This window comes from Lemur catta, chromosome 3 (assembly GCF_020740605.2).
Source record: "Lemur catta isolate mLemCat1 chromosome 3, mLemCat1.pri, whole genome shotgun sequence".
In the NCBI taxonomy this organism is placed as follows: Eukaryota; Metazoa; Chordata; class Mammalia; order Primates; family Lemuridae; genus Lemur; species Lemur catta.
This window is the reverse complement of record NC_059130.1, coordinates 105,946,189-105,965,156: the sequence shown is the minus strand read 5'-3', so window position 1 is coordinate 105,965,156 and position 18,968 is coordinate 105,946,189. Positions and strand designations below refer to the sequence as shown.

The 18,968-nt window shown below is 46.1% G+C and overlaps 1 protein-coding gene across 3 annotated transcripts in view; it reads right to left on the bottom strand.

Annotated features, from left to right (window-relative positions):
* The window catches only part of MECR (mitochondrial trans-2-enoyl-CoA reductase), a 30,746-nt gene that overhangs the window by 10,461 nt on the left and 1,317 nt on the right, over nt 1-18,968 (bottom strand). For all 3 annotated transcript variants that reach the window (XM_045545729.1, XM_045545731.1, XM_045545730.1), the window contains exons 2-3: nt 7,429-7,526; nt 6,836-6,967 (exon numbers count right to left, since the gene is read on the bottom strand). In XM_045545729.1, coding sequence (XP_045401685.1) covers nt 6,836-6,967; nt 7,429-7,526 — 230 coding nt within the window. The remainder of the gene's footprint in view (nt 1-6,835; nt 6,968-7,428; nt 7,527-18,968) is intronic.

Here is an 18,968-nt window from a genome sequence, read left to right as displayed (position 1 = left end):
AGGTTACTCTAATATGTAAATGATACTGGCAGGAGCCGCCTGACTCGGCTCCTTCAAGAGCTGTTGTACAAATCAAATAAGATACGGGAAATGGAAGAACTCCGTAAGCTGAAAAGAAATGACCACAAAGCTCCATCCAACATTCTAGTTCCAGACAAAAGAATCGCAGAATGTTAATACTGAGAAGGCCCCTATCAAGTATCGAGTTTGAACTCCTCATGTAACAGGGGAGGAAACTGAGGCGGTGACTTGCCCAAAGCCACCTGGCTGATCTAGGCAGAGTTGGAGCTAGAACCTGAGTATCGGGGATGCCTCCTTATATCCTGTCCCTACTCTGGCCAGGCACTTGAACAACACAGACGTGTTCCTTACTTTCATTCTAGTGGAGTAGAACAGGTGAAAACAAACAAGCAGATACAGTAATTGTAAGTTATAAAGAGACAGTAACAGTGAATTACCTTATTTTTAAAAATTTTTATTTTTTAGAGATAGGGTCTCATTTTGTTATCCAAGCTGGAGTGCAGTGGCATGATCATAGCTCACTGCAGCTTCTAACTCCTGGGCTGAAGTAATCCTCCTACCTCAGCTTCCCAAGTAGCTAGAGCTACTGGCATGCACCACCACACCTGGCTAATTTCTAAATTTTTTTTTTTGTAGAGATGGGGGTCTCACTATGTTGCCCAGGCTGGTCTTGAACTCCTGGCGTCAAGTAATCCTCCCACCTCAGCTTCCCAAATCACTGGGATTACAGGCATGAACCACCATGCCCAGCCAAGAATTACTTTCTCTTTCTTTCTTTCTTTTTTTAAAATTCTCACCTATTTTGTGTGGGACAATTGGCTGACAATTACTTTAGATAGAAGTCAAGAATGGCTCTTCTGAGGGGTGATAGGCTAAGAGTGAAAGGATAGAACGTCCATGCTGAGGAAAAAGCATATGCAAAGACTCGGAGGCAGGACAGATAGAAGAATGGAACCGGAAGAATCCACATGGGAAGGAGGGCAGAGAGTGACCGGAAGAGTGGCTTGAGATGTGGCTGATGTGGCAGGGCCAGATGAATGTCAGACTTTCATGATCGTGCCCCACAGTAACCATGAGTTCCACGTCGATTGCTAACATAAACATATATGAATATACATGTAACAGAAGCCTATATTTTATAGAAAAGTATTTACTCTTACCATGTGTGATATACTGTATTTTTTATTGTACTCTGCTCAATTTTAGTAAAAAAAAAAAAATGCTATTTGCAACCCATTAGATTTGTTTAACTAATGGGCTATAACTTATAGTCTGGAAACACAAGGCTCAGGGTCATGGTATGGAAGAGAGGGGATCTTATTTTAGTGAACAGGAAGCCTCTAACGATCTTTAAGAGGATCCTGGGGTGATCTGATGTAAGCTTTAAGATCACTCAGCCAGACGCGGCTCATATCTGTACCCAAGAGCCTAGCACTTTGGGAGGCCAAGGCAGGAGGATCGCTTGAGGGCAGGAGTTTGAGACCAGCCTGGGCAATAGTGAGACTCTGTCTCTACAAGAAATAAAAAAATTAGCAGGGCATGGTGGCGCATGCCTGTAGTCCCAGCTACTTGGGAGGCTGAGGCGGGAGAATCGCCTGAGTCCAGGAGTTTGAAGTTGCAGTGAGCTATGATGATGGCACTGCACTCTAGCCTGGCAAGAGTGAGATGCTGTCTCAAAAAAAAATAAATAAATAAAATAAAAAATAAATAAATAATCACTTTGTTGCTGGGTAGAAAAGACTGTGGGGTGGAGCGGGGCAGGTGGTAGTGGGAGGCCAATCAGGAGGCGTTCGCAAGGGTCCAGGTATGAGATGATGGCTGCCTCAACCAGGGCTTTGGCAGGGGGGTTGTGGAAAATGGATTTGAGTTTTGTTTTGAAGACAGAAGCAACAGGATTTGGTGAGGATTAGGTGAGGGGCACAGGTCCATGCTCATGCAAGCAGGATCCTGTATGACGAAGGGGTGAAGTTGATGGGCCTCGGAGTCAGACAGGATCCAGCCTTGGCTTCGCCATGCACTCACTATATCATCTTAGGGAAATTACCTGGAGTCTTCTTGGCTCAGAGTCCAGTGGCTGTAGTGTCTCAGGGGCTCTTGGCCTACACACTTCCAAAGCTCTTGGGTATGCCCACTCACTAGCTGGTTGCTGGGATTCTAAGAGTATCCTGCCACCATGTGGTCCAGCTATGGGAGGTAGGGGGCAACCTAGGCAATTACTGATTGTGCTGCAGGAGGCTGGAAACAATGTGGGCTTTAGGGACTAGGAACTGGGGAGGGAGGAACACTCTTTATTAAGGGCTGTGTCAATCCCACAGTAGGTCTGTGGCTGAGAAAATGAGAGACCGAGAAGTTGAAGGATTCCTCTAGAATTCAGGAGGTGCCTTGGCATTCTCTGGGCTTCACCCAGCTTGGTCTCCAAATCTTCACAATCATTTCTCCCATTCACCTTAGCTAACATTTACTGTACTTTACTCTGCAACACATGCTTGGTGCAGGGCTTTCTATGCATGAAATCCAGGATGTTTTCTAATTCCCTTTATGGCATGACAATAGAAATCTGGCCCTTGACGTGGATTTCTGGGGCTTAGCAGTCCCTAATCCTCTTCTCAAGGGAGTCTGGGTGGGCGGGGGCAGTGCCCATGGTCATCGACAAGGGCTTTTGTGGTTTCAGGTAGAAACCCCTAGGCTTTGGAGTTGGGGAGACTGGCTCTGCCACTCACTAGAGTGTGACTTTGAATTATCACCTCACTTTTTTTGGATTTCAGTTTTCTTGATCTATGAAATGCAGAGAGTAACACTTATGTCGTGGTGTGAAGAGTAAACTAAATGACATTTGTACAGAGACTATCACTGTGTCTAATACATAGCAGGTGTGTAACACATGTTGCTTTCCTTTATTGGTCCTGATTCCCAGACCCTAGCTCTGAGGATGGTGACCCATTCCTCACTCATGTGCAACTGACCGTAACCACCTCCAGCATCTAATGCGGGTGTCAGCAAACTATGGCCTATGGGCCAAATCTGGTTCACCACCTGTTTTTGTAAACAAAGTTTTATCGGAACACAGCCACGCTCACTTGTTTATGTATTGTCTGTGGCTATTTACAACAGCAGAGTTGGGTAGTCACAACAAAGCTGGTACGGCCTGCATAGCCTAAAATACTTACTACTTGGCCCTTTAAGAAAAAAGTTTTCAGGTGATCTAATGCATAGAGAAGTTGAGCATTTGCAGAGATCACTGCATATATTCCCTCAGTTGCACTGCATAAGTGTCTGTTGAGATTTGCAACGCAGTGACTATTTGCTCCATTTCACAGATGAAAAAACTGAGGCTCAAAATAGTTGTGATTTAAACAAGGTTATACAGAGGAGCTCGAAGGAGAACCTGCATCCGATTCCCAGGCCAGTGCTCCTTCTACTGCCCTGTGCTGCCTCACAAAGGTTTAGAGAGTGTTTTCCAATGAGAAAGTCAGTTGGCAAAGATCTGTCCACACTCTCTGGCCCAGTCTCCCCTGGGACTAGCTGCAAGTGGGAAAAAGCTGGCTATGGGCACAGCAACTGCAGGGCAGCTCAGTACCATGAAAAATAACCAAGATCTGGCCAGTTGAGGACTTATGTGTTTGATGTCTTACAAAACTGCAGTCTCCATGACAAGACCATGTCTGTTCACACCTGTACCCTAGATCCCAGCGTGCTACAGATGCTCACAAAATGTTTACTGAATAAACTGGGTTAATTATAAAATCCTCATCCTATCCAGCTGGCACGCTGCTTAAAAGACCCACTTTTCTCCACATATACAATGACCTGCAAACGTCCTTTATTCTTCTCCTCTCCAAACTGAAAGTATTACCAAGTCGTCTTACTTTAGTAGCTCTTGAATCCACTCCCTTTTCTCCAGGTCTAGGGCACTGTCTTGTTCAGACCTTTGTCATGTGAAGCCTGAACCGTGTGCCTCCCTCCTCACCGGCTTCCTGCCTCCACATTCTGCCTTTCCAGACCATTCTCTGCATTGCACAAATCTGGTCAAATCATTCCTCTCCTTAACTCTCTATCAGGACCCCTCTGCTTGTGGATGCAGGCCCTCCACATCCCAGCCTCCGCCAACCCCTCCAGCTCCATCTCGCCTCTCCCACTCCCACCCATGCCCCAGCTGCACTGAGTTACCTGTTCTCTGACGGTGCTGTGTCTTCTTTTGTCACCTTACCTTTGCACATGCTGTGCTCCCTGCCTGGGAAACCCCCTCACCTAGCCCATTGGCTGCACTTCTAGTAGGATTTCTAGACTGAGTTCAGGCACCACTTCTTAGGGAAGCCTTTTCTAATGCTTCTCAACTTTGTGTGTCCATCCTGTGATTACAGAACTTGTAATACTGTATTGTATTAAGTGTTGTTTTCTATTCCCGGCCTCCCATCCCAGCCAAGAGCACTCTGAGGGCAGAAACTGTGTCTGATCCATCTTGATGTGACCCTCACTCAGCACAGGGGGCTGGCCCAAAGCACTGGCATTAGTACCTAGTAAGTTCTTGCAGCTCTCAATCTGCTTAGATGGCTGGGCTCTGTCACTGCCAGGTGGGTGTAGGAGAGGACAGAGTCATTCTTGACAGCTTCCCTGATCTAAGAGAAGCAAAAGAGCTTGAAGGAGACCCTAGTTATTGTTTTGTTCTGCCTAGTACCTTTTCTTTCTAGAAGTGCTCCTACCTAACCTCTGGGGCTGTCAACCACAAGGCCCCACCCTCTATATCACAGAGGTGGGCAAGACAATCAGAGCAACTCCATCTGCCAGGTGATTGGTTGAAGGCCCACTCAGGGCCATTCTGGTGGATGGATATGGTTGTGCTGGACATGATTGTGGAGGATGTACTCATTTGTACTCATCTGAGAACATCTCAGGATGATATAAACTCAGGCTGCTGGTGCCATCTATGAGAGGTATGTCTCAGAGTGGATTTGAATCTTAGCTCCACCACTTACTGGCTGGGTAACCCCAGGCAAGTTGCTTAATCCTTTACATTTATTATTGTCTCATCTGCAAAATGGGAATAATAATGTATTGACCTCATGTTGTGGGAATAATTAATATATGTAAAGTGCTTAGAATGGTGCATGGCACAAAGAAAGTAGCCAAAAAATATCTGTTGCTATGATTGTATCACTATGTGGGGAGATCCCATCTGAGAATTAGTGAGAAAAAGAGCTCTAACTGCACTGAGTTCCTAGATCCAGCTGAATCTGAAGCTTTCCATCTCTTACACTCCCCAGTTGCACAAAACAATTAACTGCTTCTTCCTTTTTCCCCCTCCTTTCCTTTCCTTTCCTTTCCTTTCCTTTCCTTTCCTTTCCTTTCCTTTCCTTTCCTTTCCTTTCCTTTCCTTTCCTTTCCTTTCCTTTCCTTTCCCTTCCCTTCCCTTCCCTTCCCTTCCCTTCCCTTCCCTTCCTTTCCTTCCCCTTCCCCTTCCCTTTTCCTTTTCCTTTCCTTTCCTTTTCTCCTCCCTCCCTCCCTTCCTTCCTTGACACAGGGTCTCACTCTGTTGCCTAGGCTAGAGTGCAGTGGCATCATCACAGCTCAGTGCAACCTCAAACTGCTGGGCTCAAGTGATACTCCTATCTCAGCGTCCCAAGTAGCTGGACTACAAGCACACACAACCATGCCCAGCCAATTTTTTAAATTTTTTGCAGAGGCAGGTCTCACTCTTGCAGATTGGCCTCAAACTCCTGGGCTCAAGCAATCCTCCTGCCTCAGCCTCCCCAAGCACTGGGATTACAGGCATAAGCCACCACACCTGGCCTATTAGGAAGTCCATATACTTGCCTCCAGTAGGAGTGGGAGCTGAGCCAGGAGAGCAGAATTCTGTTTCTTTGCTCTGGCAGTGATGTACCTACGTTCCCATCTCCTCAGGCCATGCTGATTGGAGCTATAATTCTCTGCATCCTTACATCCCTAAATTCCTGCCATATGGGGCAAGAAACAGTACAAATAAGATACCCCTGCCAACCAGGAGGTTCATATTGTCATTGAAGAAATCTCTAAACCAATAACCAATAATAGAGGGTGTGCTACAAATTCACAGGAAGCAGACGGCACTTCTGGCTCCCATGTGTGTGCATATGTATGTATGAGAGAGGGAAACGGTCTTGGGGGAGGATCAGAAAATTCCTCATGGAGGAAGCTTCATTGGACTGGACCTCTGATGGATAAATTTTGTGAGATAGGGATAAACGAAAAATCATTTCATGTGGAGGGAATAAAATGAGCAAAGACACAAAGGTGAGATTGGGAAATGGCAGAAAATCCCTTGTAGCCTCAGCAGAGGATCTGCATATGGGCGAGGATTGCATGAGTGAGAAAGTAAGTCAAAAAGGTAAACTGGAGCCACATGGGGCGAGGCCCTGCAAAAGCCAACTGAGGAGTAGGATTTTCTTTGACATATAGTAAGTCATTGGTGAGTTTTGTTTTTTAGCACTTGACAGTTTTTGAGGCACATCCATTATACAAATGGATCCTCACAGTAGCTACAAGAGGGACGCAGGACAGACATTATCCACTTATGAGCACAGGAAGAATTAAAGTTTGAGAAGTGATGCCCCTGCCCAAAATTAGAAGCCCACTGGAGTCTTGTCTCCTGTGTTCCCACTACAGTCCAGTGTTAGGACCTTCTGGGTTATAATTTACAGAGACCCAACTCAAACTTGCTTTGAAAAAATAAACAAAGCTGCACTGCTTAGTTACACTGAGCCAATGAGTGGATGTCTACAGAGCGGGTGACATAGAATCTGGAAAAACGAAAAGGCTGCTGACACCTGGAGAAACTCACCCACACCGGCATTTGCTGGAATCACCCAGTCTCCTGGCTTCAACCTAGTTACATTGCTGCCCACTGCCACCACCTGTCCAACACCTTCGTTCCCTCCAACAGCAGGCAGCTTGGGAAGGAGGCTGTAGTTTCCTGAGGGAGAAGAGCACAAAGGGTCAGCCAGTGAAGTCTGGGCAGTGAAAGAGGATGGAGTTTGGAGTCTGACAGACCTATACCTGATCTGGGCTCTGCCTTTGCCTCACTGCCTGCCTAACCAACCTGGGAGCCTTAGCTTCTTTGTCTGTATAGGGGGATAATACTCTTTAGTGTTCATGGTGATTACGGGGATCAGATAACATATAAATGAGCCCAGCATGTCACAGGCACTTCATAATGGTTGGCTTATTCCCCACTGCAATCTTCCTAACTCTCAAAAAGCCTCATATTCCAGAGAAGGGAGGCCAGGGAGGGCTGACACAGTCTGCAGACAGCTCATCTGGAGAACAGCTGTTGCTAATCACAGGAATTTCACACCCACACCTGAGGAGGAATGAAAACGAGGTGGTAGCTGAGCAAAAAAGCCAATTAACATAAGCCACAGAAACCAAGGTTACCTTGGATCATATTTATGTCAGATGGATTGATAGGGGCCGCCAGCATCTTCACATGGACGTCTGATCCTCCCACAGCAGCTAGCTCCAGGTTCTTCAGTCTAAGTACAAAGCCAAAAGAGAGACGTTAATGTCATCCAGGCCAGACTGGGCGTCTTTCGCTCAAATCATCTCCCCAAAGTAGGTCAGGCAGCATTTTTGAGCTGCCATATGTGCCCAGGAATTAGGGCTCTGGTATAAAAGAGAGAGAGATGCTATAGAAAATTAGCACAGGGTACAGGTTGACTCTCTCACTAAACTGCTGGTGGATAATCCCTAGTGGCCACTCAACCCCACTGCATACTCCGGGACAGGAAACCTCTGCTGGCCTGGATTAGCCTTGTGTTTCCCAAAACTTGCTTGGTTGTAATAATCACCAAGTGTGCTCACTTGTATGGATTCTCAAGCTCAGCTCTGACCTGAACCAGAATCTCCAGGTGAGGGCACCCCAGTAGTTCTTATGAACAGGCAGACCTGAGAGACCCGGGCTAGCCTGCTGTCCTCCGCCTGTTTGGTTTTTGTTGCCCCTAACACGTATGGGGAGAGGAAACATTTCCATGACTTGCAGAGAAGGTGGGGAAATGGAGGGACGGTCTACACAGTTCAGAAAGAACTCCCTGGGTGGCTGTGATGCACCCGAGTGACGTCCCTCCTGGAGAACCCTTGTCTGCCAGAAAGAACGCTGGGCAGAGAGCTAGAGGTCTTGGGTATAGAGCTCTACCACGGGATGGCTGGGCCACTGCTGCCAAGTCTCCGCTCTGCTGTAGGCCTGTTTCTCAATTTGTAAAATGGAGTGAGGGGTGGTTTGGATCTGATCCCTTCCACGAACTTTTCCCATGTGCAGGCTGTGGTAACTCCCTTTGAGGGGGTTGGACATCATGGTACCAATGTCTTTATCCCACTAAAACTTTGCTTAATGGGCAAAACCTGCCAGAAGGTCTTTGAGGCTTAATGATAATGTCCATATGTTACTTCTGTTATTAAAAAAAGTTTTTTTTAAAGAAAGGAGACCTGCCAACAGATAGCACTGATCAGTGTACTAGACCCATGGGTCCTATGACTTTTTAATCACCAGAGGCTCCTTTTCTTTCCCCACACCTCTAAAGCTTCCTGTTTGCAATGCTTCTGTCTGCCCAAATGTACTTATTATTAATAATTCTCTTCATTTTTACTTGCCAAAGACACATGACTGCCAACCAGAGGTTCTTAGCATAAGGCAACAGTATCACCACACTAAGCTGATGAATTCCACCCACTTCCTGCAGGAATCCTACCTTTTAATTATACCTGAAGCTTGACCCTAGGGTAAAAGTGTGATTTTTGGACAGGCATGGTGGCTCATGCCTGTAATCCCAGCACTCTGGGAGGCTGAGGCCAGACAATCACTTGAGTTCAGGAGTTGGAGACCAGCCAGAGCAACCAGGCTGAGACCTCACAAGAGTAAGACCCCATCTCTATTAAAAATAGAAAAAAAATCAGCCTAAGGCAGGAGGATCGCTTGAGCCCAAGAGTTTGAGGTTGCAGTGAGCTAGGATGTAGCCACTGCACTCTAGCCCGGGCAACAGAGTGAGACTCTGTCTCAAAATAAATAAATAAGTGTGATTTTCAAGAAATGTTTTGTACTAATAGTAATAATGGAGACAGGAACTTATAAGGTATTTATTATATGCCAGGACCTGTGCTAAGAGCTTTAAATACATGATCTAATTTAAGACATAACACTTACGCGAGGAAAGTATGAATATCCTCATATTATCAAGCAGGAAACAGAGGCTCCTAGAGACTCTGAAACTTACAGAGGGTAAGGTAGCTAATAAGTGACAGGGATTATCTCATTTCAGTCAGTGCTCTTATTTACATTGCTCTACACCGCCATCCTTAAATTAGTTTGAGAATTCTCCCAACTACCTACAAGAACCCCTGAGGATCTGGGGACCCCAAGCTCGGAATCCCCATACTGGATCATGGTCAAAGAGAGGCTGTGTCTTACCATGATTGAGATACAGCAGCAAAAACCAATAGACAAACTCCACAGAAAACAGTTAACTCAGAAGGAGCTGATGACAAAGGGGCAGAAAGAATAAAAATGAGCTTTTAAAAATAAGATTAGGGGTCGGGCGTGGTGGCTCAAGCCTGTAATCCTAGCACTCTGGGAGGCCGAGGCGGGCGGATCGTTTGAGCTCAGGAGTTCGAGACCAGCCTGAGCAAGAGCGAGACCCCGTCTCTACTAAAAATAGAAAGAAATTACCTGGCCAACTAAAAAATATATATAAAAACTTAGCCGGGCATGGTGGCACATGCCCGTAGTCCCAGCTACCCGGGAGGCTGAGGCAGTAGGATCACTTAAGCGCAGGAGTTTGAGGTTGCTGTGAGCTAGGCTGATGCCACGGCACTCACTGTAGCCCGGGCAACAAAGCGAGATGCTGTCTCAAAAAAAAAAAAAAATAAGATTAGGTACTAAGGAATGTATGTATTTATACGTAGCCGGAGGAGGGGGAGTCCTTGTCAGAGATAACCACTGTTTATGGAGTGCTTACCAGGCATCCAGCTAAGTGCTTCACGTGCCAGCTCTCACCCTACTACAATAGCTTGCATACTATTGTTCTGCTTTTACAGCTGAGGAACAAAGGCACAGAAGAGGTAAATAACTTGCTCAAGGTCATTAAAAGTAGTAAGTGGCTAATCTGATTTGAACCTGGCATCTGATGCTAGAGAAGCCAGATGGTAAGGGGCTGACAAGGGACCAAGCAGAGGGCAGTGAAATGAGAGCACTGGCCCGGCCTGGTGCACCAGCCTTACAGGGAGAGGGAGGGCCGCTAATGGGCACCACAGCCTCCCCACCAGACTAAGCAGGGAGGTGTCAGCCGGGACAGTGATGTTTCTCTGTGAATCTATGTACAAGTCTGAATTCCAAAGAAAAATCCTGCCTAGAGCAAATGGATTTTAGACTAGCTGCCCCTTTATATTATCTGCACTGCTTCTCTCCTGCATTTGACAGATAATCAGAGTTTTTCTGTAAGCTGACAAAGTCCATGTGCTCAAGCTGCTTAAAGACACTTTTTTCTGTACAATTTCTGTATGCTCTTCCTTCAGCCCAGAACTTCTTTTCCATAGCTTCTCCATGAAATGAGAAATTCAATTCACCCTTCAAGACCCAGCTCAAATTTTACTTCCCCTGAGACATGTTTAGACCTTCTTGCTGGCCTTGAAAAAAAATCACTTGCTCAGTGCCCCCATCATACAGAATTATACATCCTAACTATTTAAGAGCATCTCACACGTTTATTATTTTTTAGTTTATGAAGTCTTTTCACATTTTTTCAGTTGACAAGGATAAGACATAGGTTCACATTGCTTTTCCAAAACTCTTGGTGCCAGATGTACTCCACAATGCATAATCATGTATTATCTGTACCCCCAGTTGGAGCTGGGGCAACAACCTCTGATCAGACGCATTAACGTTTCTGCAGCAAAATGTAGGAATATTAATTCACACTGAGATGAATAAAGACCATATGAAAACCTAATGTTAGATCAGATTTTGCCTCCAAATGAGTTATGGAAAAACTGAGTTTTCAGAGCTTTCTGGATTTTGGAACTATAGATAGGAATTTGGATTTGGATTCAGGTCTTTCAGACTCTGAACTCAGTGCTCTTTTACTTACCACCTAGTTTCACAGTCAGAATGTGTGTGTGTACATGCGTGCATGTGATCTCACTGTTAAGACTGTGAGCTCACGGAAGGCAGAGAACTTTTAGTCTTAACTCAGTGTTGAGCAAATGCCTGGGATTGAACTTTTCTCTCTAGTGAGAAAATGTGGCATAGAAGTGCCAGTTGTGTGTCTGTGTGTGAAACAAGAGGGGCATTATTAATATCCTTTTGCAGACAAGGAAACTAAAGCCCAGAGCAGTTAAAAGTTAAAAAAAGATTACATGGCAAATAAATGATTGAGCTAGAAGAAAAAAAAAAGTGCCAGTCGTTTAAGGAATCAGGGGAGGGGCTCAAACCAAAGGGACTTAGCTATTTGTACTTGCTCTTCTTGGTTCTGGGCTGTTTAGGAAAATACCCCTGACACAAGGGCTAAAATAAAAATGGAGATTATCCTTAAGAGAGTTCAGTTTAGGCATACAGATAAAATGTGCAGTAAGACTGCACTTCTTAAAAATCATGACCATGGTCAAGATAAGAATTCAGGTGGATCTTGGTTCATAGATGAAAGGTAGAGAGTGGATTTGGAGTGAGAGAGGCAGCCCTGGGTTTGAATCCTACCTTGGTCATTCATCAGCTAGATAAGCCTCAGAATGCTCCTCTGTAAATTGGAATAACACTAGAACCCAGCTCACGGGACTAAATGAGTTAATGTACATAAAGCATTTATGATAGTACCTGATACACAGCAGATGCTGAAGAAATGGCAGCTGTTATCAGTGGTAGGAACGTGCAAGGAAACCTCTGAAACAATCAGCTGGCTATACCTCTGAAAAGAATCACTGAGTCACTGAAAGGAAGACAGCAACTTTTTGGAAAATTCAAGTAAATTTAATTCAACAGATATTTATTGACAGTCCAAGTGCCAGATCCTATGCCAAGGGGTTTAAAGATGAATGAAGCCAGGAGCAGTGGGGAGTGCTTGTGGGAGGCTGAGGAAGATGAATCACTCGGGCCCAGGAGTTTGAGGCTATAGTGTGCTATGATTGCTCCTGTGAAGAGCCACCTGCACTCCAGCCTGGGCTACATAGTCAGACTGTCTCTAAAAAAGTAAATAAAATAAAATTCCCTGCCCAGGAGCTTAATGGTCTGGGAACCCACACGTGGAAACACCGGGAGAAGAGCTATATAACAGAGGCAGGCTCGTGGTGCTAAAGTTGGCTGAGAGTGTCTAGCCTTGTGGGAAGAAGGAAACAGATGGCTAGAAAAGGGTCTTTTGGAAGAAATGATACCTTAGTTGGGGTTGAAGAATAAACAAGCATTTACTGGGTGGACCGAAAGAAAACGGAAGGCTTTCCTGCTAGAGGGAATGGCAGAAAATCTGACCTGACAGGCCAGGCAACAGGTGTGGTCTGGATTGGAGCCATGGAATGGAGAGAAAGATTCAATAACCTGGAATCTCTGGTGACGCTGATGTCACTTGGTGATCAACTCTATGTTGCAGGAGGGAGGGGAGGTCTTTTAATGGCTCCCAGGTTTTTGGCTTGGACAACTGAATGTTGAGATAGGAAGAAGAGTAGATTTGGAGTGTGGACGCAGGTGACCTGCAGGACGGACATGGAGCAGAGGGTGCTCAAGGCTGGACATAAAGAGCTGTTGAGTCAGCCGTGTGTAGGTGGGCTCTAGGAGAGAAGAAAGCTTATTCTGAGTGATTTAGCTGGGCAACGAAATGACAACTAGTATCAACTGCTTATTAAGCCCCAATTATGCTTATCATTTTATATACGTGATGTCATCCAGTCCTCAAAATGCCTATGTGGAGGGTATTATCCCCAATTTAAAGAAGAGGAAACTGAGGCTCAGGGAAGTTAAGTAACTTGCTCGAGAATAAGTGGCAAGTCTTGATCTTAGGCTAGACTCTGAAGCTCACGCTGCTGAACACCATGCTGGCATCTGCTACATTATGTTTGTTGAATTCTTCTCGGAGATATTATTAGGTATTCCCTGGGATCCAATACATTTGGGAAATGCTGCCTAGTAACCCCCCTTTCTAAGATTCTGACTGCACATTAGTCATAAAGGCTCGGAGAAGTCCTTGAGTAAAGAAACTCCTATGTGGCTTGTAGAAATCAGAGCTTTTCGGATTTAATCCAGGCTGGGAACACTATAGTGTTTTCACAGCACAGCCTGCCTCCAAAAGCATTTGAGATATGATACACTGGGCTACAAACTGCTCCCACTTCTCTTCTTTGTTTTCTGGGGAGCCTAGCTGCTCTGTGCCAGTTGAGATTTACAAAAGTGGGAGGGAAGGAGAACAGGAAGGGCCAAACAGGGACATGGGCCTAGGAGATGGGAAGCTGAAGCTGCAAACACAGGCCTGACATGTGCTGCAAGCCCAGGGGTGGAAGGTGGTGTGTTGGTCCAGCTGCGTCTCACCAAGGAGACCAGCCGCAGCCTACCCCGTGGAATGCCATCAATACCACAGACACTGCTGTTCCCACAGACAGTTCTAACAGAGTCGTCAAGGATACCATTCTGCTAAGGCAGGAGGGAAAATGGGAGTATGAGTTCCAGGAGTTAAACCTCTAGTGTAATGATAGCAATTTCTTCCCTGTTCCTTTTTTTTTAAAACTCACCAAAGGAAATAGAGGCTGTGTTGCGGAGTACAAATGGGGCACCCAAACACAGCCTGGCTAGATCTCAAGTTGCTTCCCCTGTACCATTCACGTCCTTCCCCTGTGAGTGTAATGGTGCCACACAACTCGGAGGGATGCCACTGTCTTCAATTGACAGATTCCAGTCTGGATAAGGTCACAATGGCTCCTTTGAGACTGAGGCTGTACACCTGTGATGCCATATGAAGTACAAGGGAGACAAAAGCAGGCAAAATAAAGAGCCTTTTGAGAGGGGGAGAAAAGAGGCCAGTACCCTGAGGACTAGCTCAGTTATATTTGCTGTGTAAGGTGGGCATTAGCTAGCTCTGCTATGATATCTCTCCTGAGTTCCACATTTAATTAGCAATCATTTGTACTTATCTTTCATCTTCTACTCAATCACCTAAAACGGTCAATGTCATTTTGAGCAGCAAGAACAGGCAGGGAGAGATTGTCACTGGCCAGAGACTTTCTCTTCTGCTCAGCAGAGAGCCAGGAGTGTTTATCTCATCACAGGGCACTGGGTGAAGGTAACTGACACCTTATGTGGCTCTCCCCAGTCTGTCTGCAGTCCCAGTAGTCACCAACAAGCTGCCTTCTGTGATTTGGTGAAATGCCTGGTGTGCTGGGTACATCGCTCTGGTATTTGACTAATAATGAATAAGCAGGGCGAACTGGGCACAGTGAGGGAATGAAGTTCCTCAGCTCCCAGCTTGTGAGGGTTCAGCCTTCAGCAGGGAGCGTTGGTGGCCTCAGCTTGTGGGGGTCTAAAGGACCCCTGGGCTCACAGGGAGAGCTCCGTTCCCTGAGCAAAGCTCCTTTGTCTCATGTCACTTGCTGTGCCAGGCTTGCCCACCTGCCTCCCTGTGCCTCTTCTGGCTTCGCTGCCTGGAGAGAGTCCTGCCCTCTGCCATTCAGGACTCATCTTTTGGCCCTTTAGCATAATCGTTTTGATCTGATGGGAATCAGAGACTTAGGGCAACTTCTGGAAGTTTCTACTCACAAAGAAACCCTCTCCCTACTTCCCTTCAACTAAGATTAGAAAGCTTGCAAGCCCCACAATATTCTACATCTGCTGACAACAAGGGAAGCTCCACTTGAAGGGAGCTGCAGAATTTCTCACTCAGCTTGCTAAGGACCAATTCTCTGTAGCTCCAGAGAGCAAGCATGGCCCACAGCAGGGGGCAGAGTCCCTGCCTGCAGCTGCTTGTCTCTTTTTTTTGGAGGGGGGATGGCTCCCTCTCTCATCCAGGCTGGAGTGCAGTGGCGCCATCATGGCTCACTGCAGCCTCAAACTCCTAGGCTTAAGCGATCCTCTCACATCAGTCTCCCAGGTAGCTGGGACTATAGGTGTGTGCCACCACGCGTGGCTAATTTTTCTTATTCTTTTAGAGATGGGATCTTGCTATGTTGCCCAGGGTAGTCTCAAACTCCTGGCCTCAAGCAATCCTCCTGCCTCAGCCTCCTGAGTCACTGGGGCTTTTGTATCTTTGACAGGCAAAAACATAGCCATGCAGCCCCTGTTTGGCTAGAGGCCGGGGCGCTGATGATTAGGTAACCAACGAAGAGCTAAGTGAATCCTTAGTGAAATCTTGTGTCCAGGACCTAGATTTTGCACCACACCATTGCTCCCTGCAGGTTGCTGGAGCAACCACTGGCAAGCAGGCAGTCTGATGCCTGCTTCACTTTCATAGATTTGTTGGAGCTGGACAGTTTTTGAAGCAAAGAGGATTCGTGTCTAATAACAGTTTCCATGGCTGCAGTCTTATGTGGAGAAGGATGCTGAGGCCTCATCTTGTCCTGGCAGGAGCAGTGCTGTTTGGGAGAATGGGGCAAAGAGATGGGAAGGTTCTCAGGTGTACAGAAAAGGGAGCTGTGAAGGTCTGTCAGTGGCATGGAAGAGGGGGTTGGCATGCATGCCCCAGTCTACCACTGCTGACCATGGTCACCCCCTTTATTTCCTCAAGGAGTAACTGAAGAGAACATAGACTGCAGTGATTTCCTCACCAGCGTAATCAGTGGCAGAGGTGGGACTGGAACCCAGGCCAGTGCTCTTGAGGGTGGTCTCCAATGAAACATCTGAGCCACCATCTAACCTGGTGTCATTTCTGCTTTTCCTTCTCTAAAATGAGGACCCTTCCCCCTCACCTGGTGGGAAAGGCCAGGAACCACACCAGAGAGCTGCAGGAGCTGCTAGAAGAGGGCAAGACAATAACGATAACTTGGAGTGGCATCGAGTGGCAGCCCCCCTCCCACACGCTTTGGGCAGAGAGAAAACCCCAGTCTATTGTGCAATTCCTTGGAGGCGTGCCTGTCAAATTTCACCTTCAAAGGCAAGAAAGAAGAAAACAGGGTAGGAGGGCTTGTCCTTAAACTCCACAGGCTACTGTGAAGTCCAGATGGAAGGTAATGTACGAGTATTACAGGTTGTGGAATCTGCTTGGGTTCGAATACTGTGACCTCAGAATAATTCCCTCTGGGCTGTCTTCAGCAGATACCTCTCTCACAAGGCTACATACTGAACACACAGTAGCTGATCAGACACACCATGTTTTCTCTTCTTTCTGGGTCTCTCCACATGCAGGTCCTTCTGCTTGGAACATTTTTACCTTTTCTCTTCTCATATACTGCTCACCAATCTCCTGGGGGACTCAACTTAGTCCTCCTATCTTCAGAGAAAGCATTTTATGACCAGCCCAAGGGGGTTAGGTACCCCTCTTCTGGTGCCCATAGCATTCTGAATATATCCCATGATAGCACTCACCCCCTGGACTGTGGTGGCTTATCTCCTGGACTAGACTGTGAGTTCCCTGAGGGCAATGACCACAATTCATTCAACTCTGCATCCTCAGTGCTTGCACTTTAGTAAGCCCTAAAAGAATAAAGCCTGGCTAACTTACTAAATCAATGAGTTCTGTTCCCAATCCTTTCATTCATGAACACAATAAACAGCTCTCAACAGAGCACCATACCAAAATACTATTTTTTTTCCAAAGTACTATAATTCTGGTTTAGAAACCTAGTCACCTACACAGAGTGGTTTTAAATACTAATGGCAACTGTAAAAAGAAATCCCGAGATAAACAGTGCCCTACTACCTGAACAGCCTGGGTCCCTACCACCTGCTCCCCCAAATTTCATCTGGCTTAAGGCAGAATGAGTATGTCTATGGGTTTTCCAGCTTGGCTGCATTTTGTACTAGCAGCAGGCAGGTGAGAAAGTCATGATGATCAGGATGCTGTTTTATGAAAACTTCAGGATCCTGAAAAGGAGAAGAGACACGGGAATATTTCTTCTATCTTCCCCAGGCGGGTGCTGCCCTTCCTGCTGAGTAGAAACTTGGAGTCGCCTGAATGACCTAACATTTTACCTTCTCTCCTGACCTTATTCCCAATTGTTGACTCCATTTTATTCTCAAAAAACATTTGAGATGATTGCTATTGTTTCTGCAGGGCTATGTCTATATCAGAGACTTTTATATTTATTTATATTTTTGAGACAGGGTCTTGCTCTGTTACCCAGGCTGGAGTGCAGTGGCACGATCATGGCTCACTACAGCCTCCAACTCCTGGGCTCAAGCAATGAGCCTCCCAAGTAGCTAGGACCAGAGGCATGCACCACTATGCCTGGAATTTTTAATTTTTTCATAGAGACAAGGTCTTCCTATGTTATCTAGGCTGGTCTCGAACTCCTGGCCTCAAGTAATCCTCCCACCTCGGCCTCCCAAAGTGCTGGGATTACAGCTGTGAGCTACCAATCACAGCCCTGTATCAAGAACTTTTAATAAAGAAGGGGCATCCAAATTGTATGATCTTGGATAAATGCCTTTCAATCTTCTTTTTTGAGACAGAGTCTCACTCTTTTGCCTGGGTTGGAGTGCTGTGGCATCAGCCTAGCTCACAGCAACCTCAAACTCCTGGGCTCAAGCAATCCTCCTGCCTCAGCCTCCCGAGTAGCTGGGACTACAGGCATGTGCCACCATGCCCGGCTAATTTTTTCTACTTTCAGTTGTTTGGCTAATTTCTTTCTATTTTTAGTAGAGACAGGGTATCACTCTTGGTCAGGCTGGTCTCGAACTCCTGAGCTCAAGCAATCGTCTTGCCTTGGCCTTCCAGAGTGCTAGGATTATAGGTGTGAGCCACCACGCCTGGCCCCTTTCAATCTTCTTGAGCCTCAGTTTCCTTACTTGTAATATGGGAATAACAATGATCAAACTGGATTATTGTGATTTTTAAATTCCATAATATATGTGGAGAACTTAGCCCAGTGCTTGCTACACAGCAAGTATATAACATATGAGAGCTATTTTCACCATAAGACCCAGAGAATGGCAAAAATCTAAAAAGACTTTCAGGAAAAAAAAAAAAAAGGAAAGAGAAGGACATCAGGGTTTTTGGGAATTATCTGATGGAGAATCCAGAACTCTGCTTAAGGGACAGAGTTGTGAATTCTGAAATTTCTAGAATGTTTGCAATTCTTCAGTCTTACTACGTTTAGATCAGCAGTTCAATCCTTTAAATGAAAAAGGCCCACATACTAATTTAGAGGATCCCATTTTGGAAGGAAGGGAAAGAAACTGAGGGATGGGGGACGTGGCTTAGTAGAGAACAGCTGGAATGTCTGGGGTCAACAGGAATGAAAACAGGGACATTTAGAATGTTGACATGAAAACAGTAGATCCCAGGGGCCTCACTGTGAGGCGTTCTGCAACCTCTCAGACTTGAGCAGATTGTTCCTCTTTCCCTCCCTCCTGCTTCCAGAGCTCTGGCCCGCAATGCAAACATCACATACCAAACCAGTTTGGGGAATGCTCTGTTCAGACGCTGGGTAGGTCCATGACCTTACCTGGTGTAACCTGACCCAAATACCCAGTCACTGCGAAGTTTAAAGGACATCTGATTCTTTCCAGGACATCTGATTCTTTCCATGACAGTATGGTTACCCTAAACCTCCTAAGACATGACTACAAAGAGAATCCCTGTCTCTGGCCTCAGTCCATATGCGAACAAGGAGTTCCTGAATCTGGGTCAGAAGGGAAAAGTTGCCCTTCTGGGGCAAAGGGAGAATTACTACCTGCCTGATAATCTGTATCCACAGGGAAATGGTTCTCAACCCTGGCCTGGGCAGCAGAGTCACCTGGAGAGCTTTAAAAACTCGATGCTCCAGGTCATCCCAGACCTACTAAGTACCTCAGGGATGGG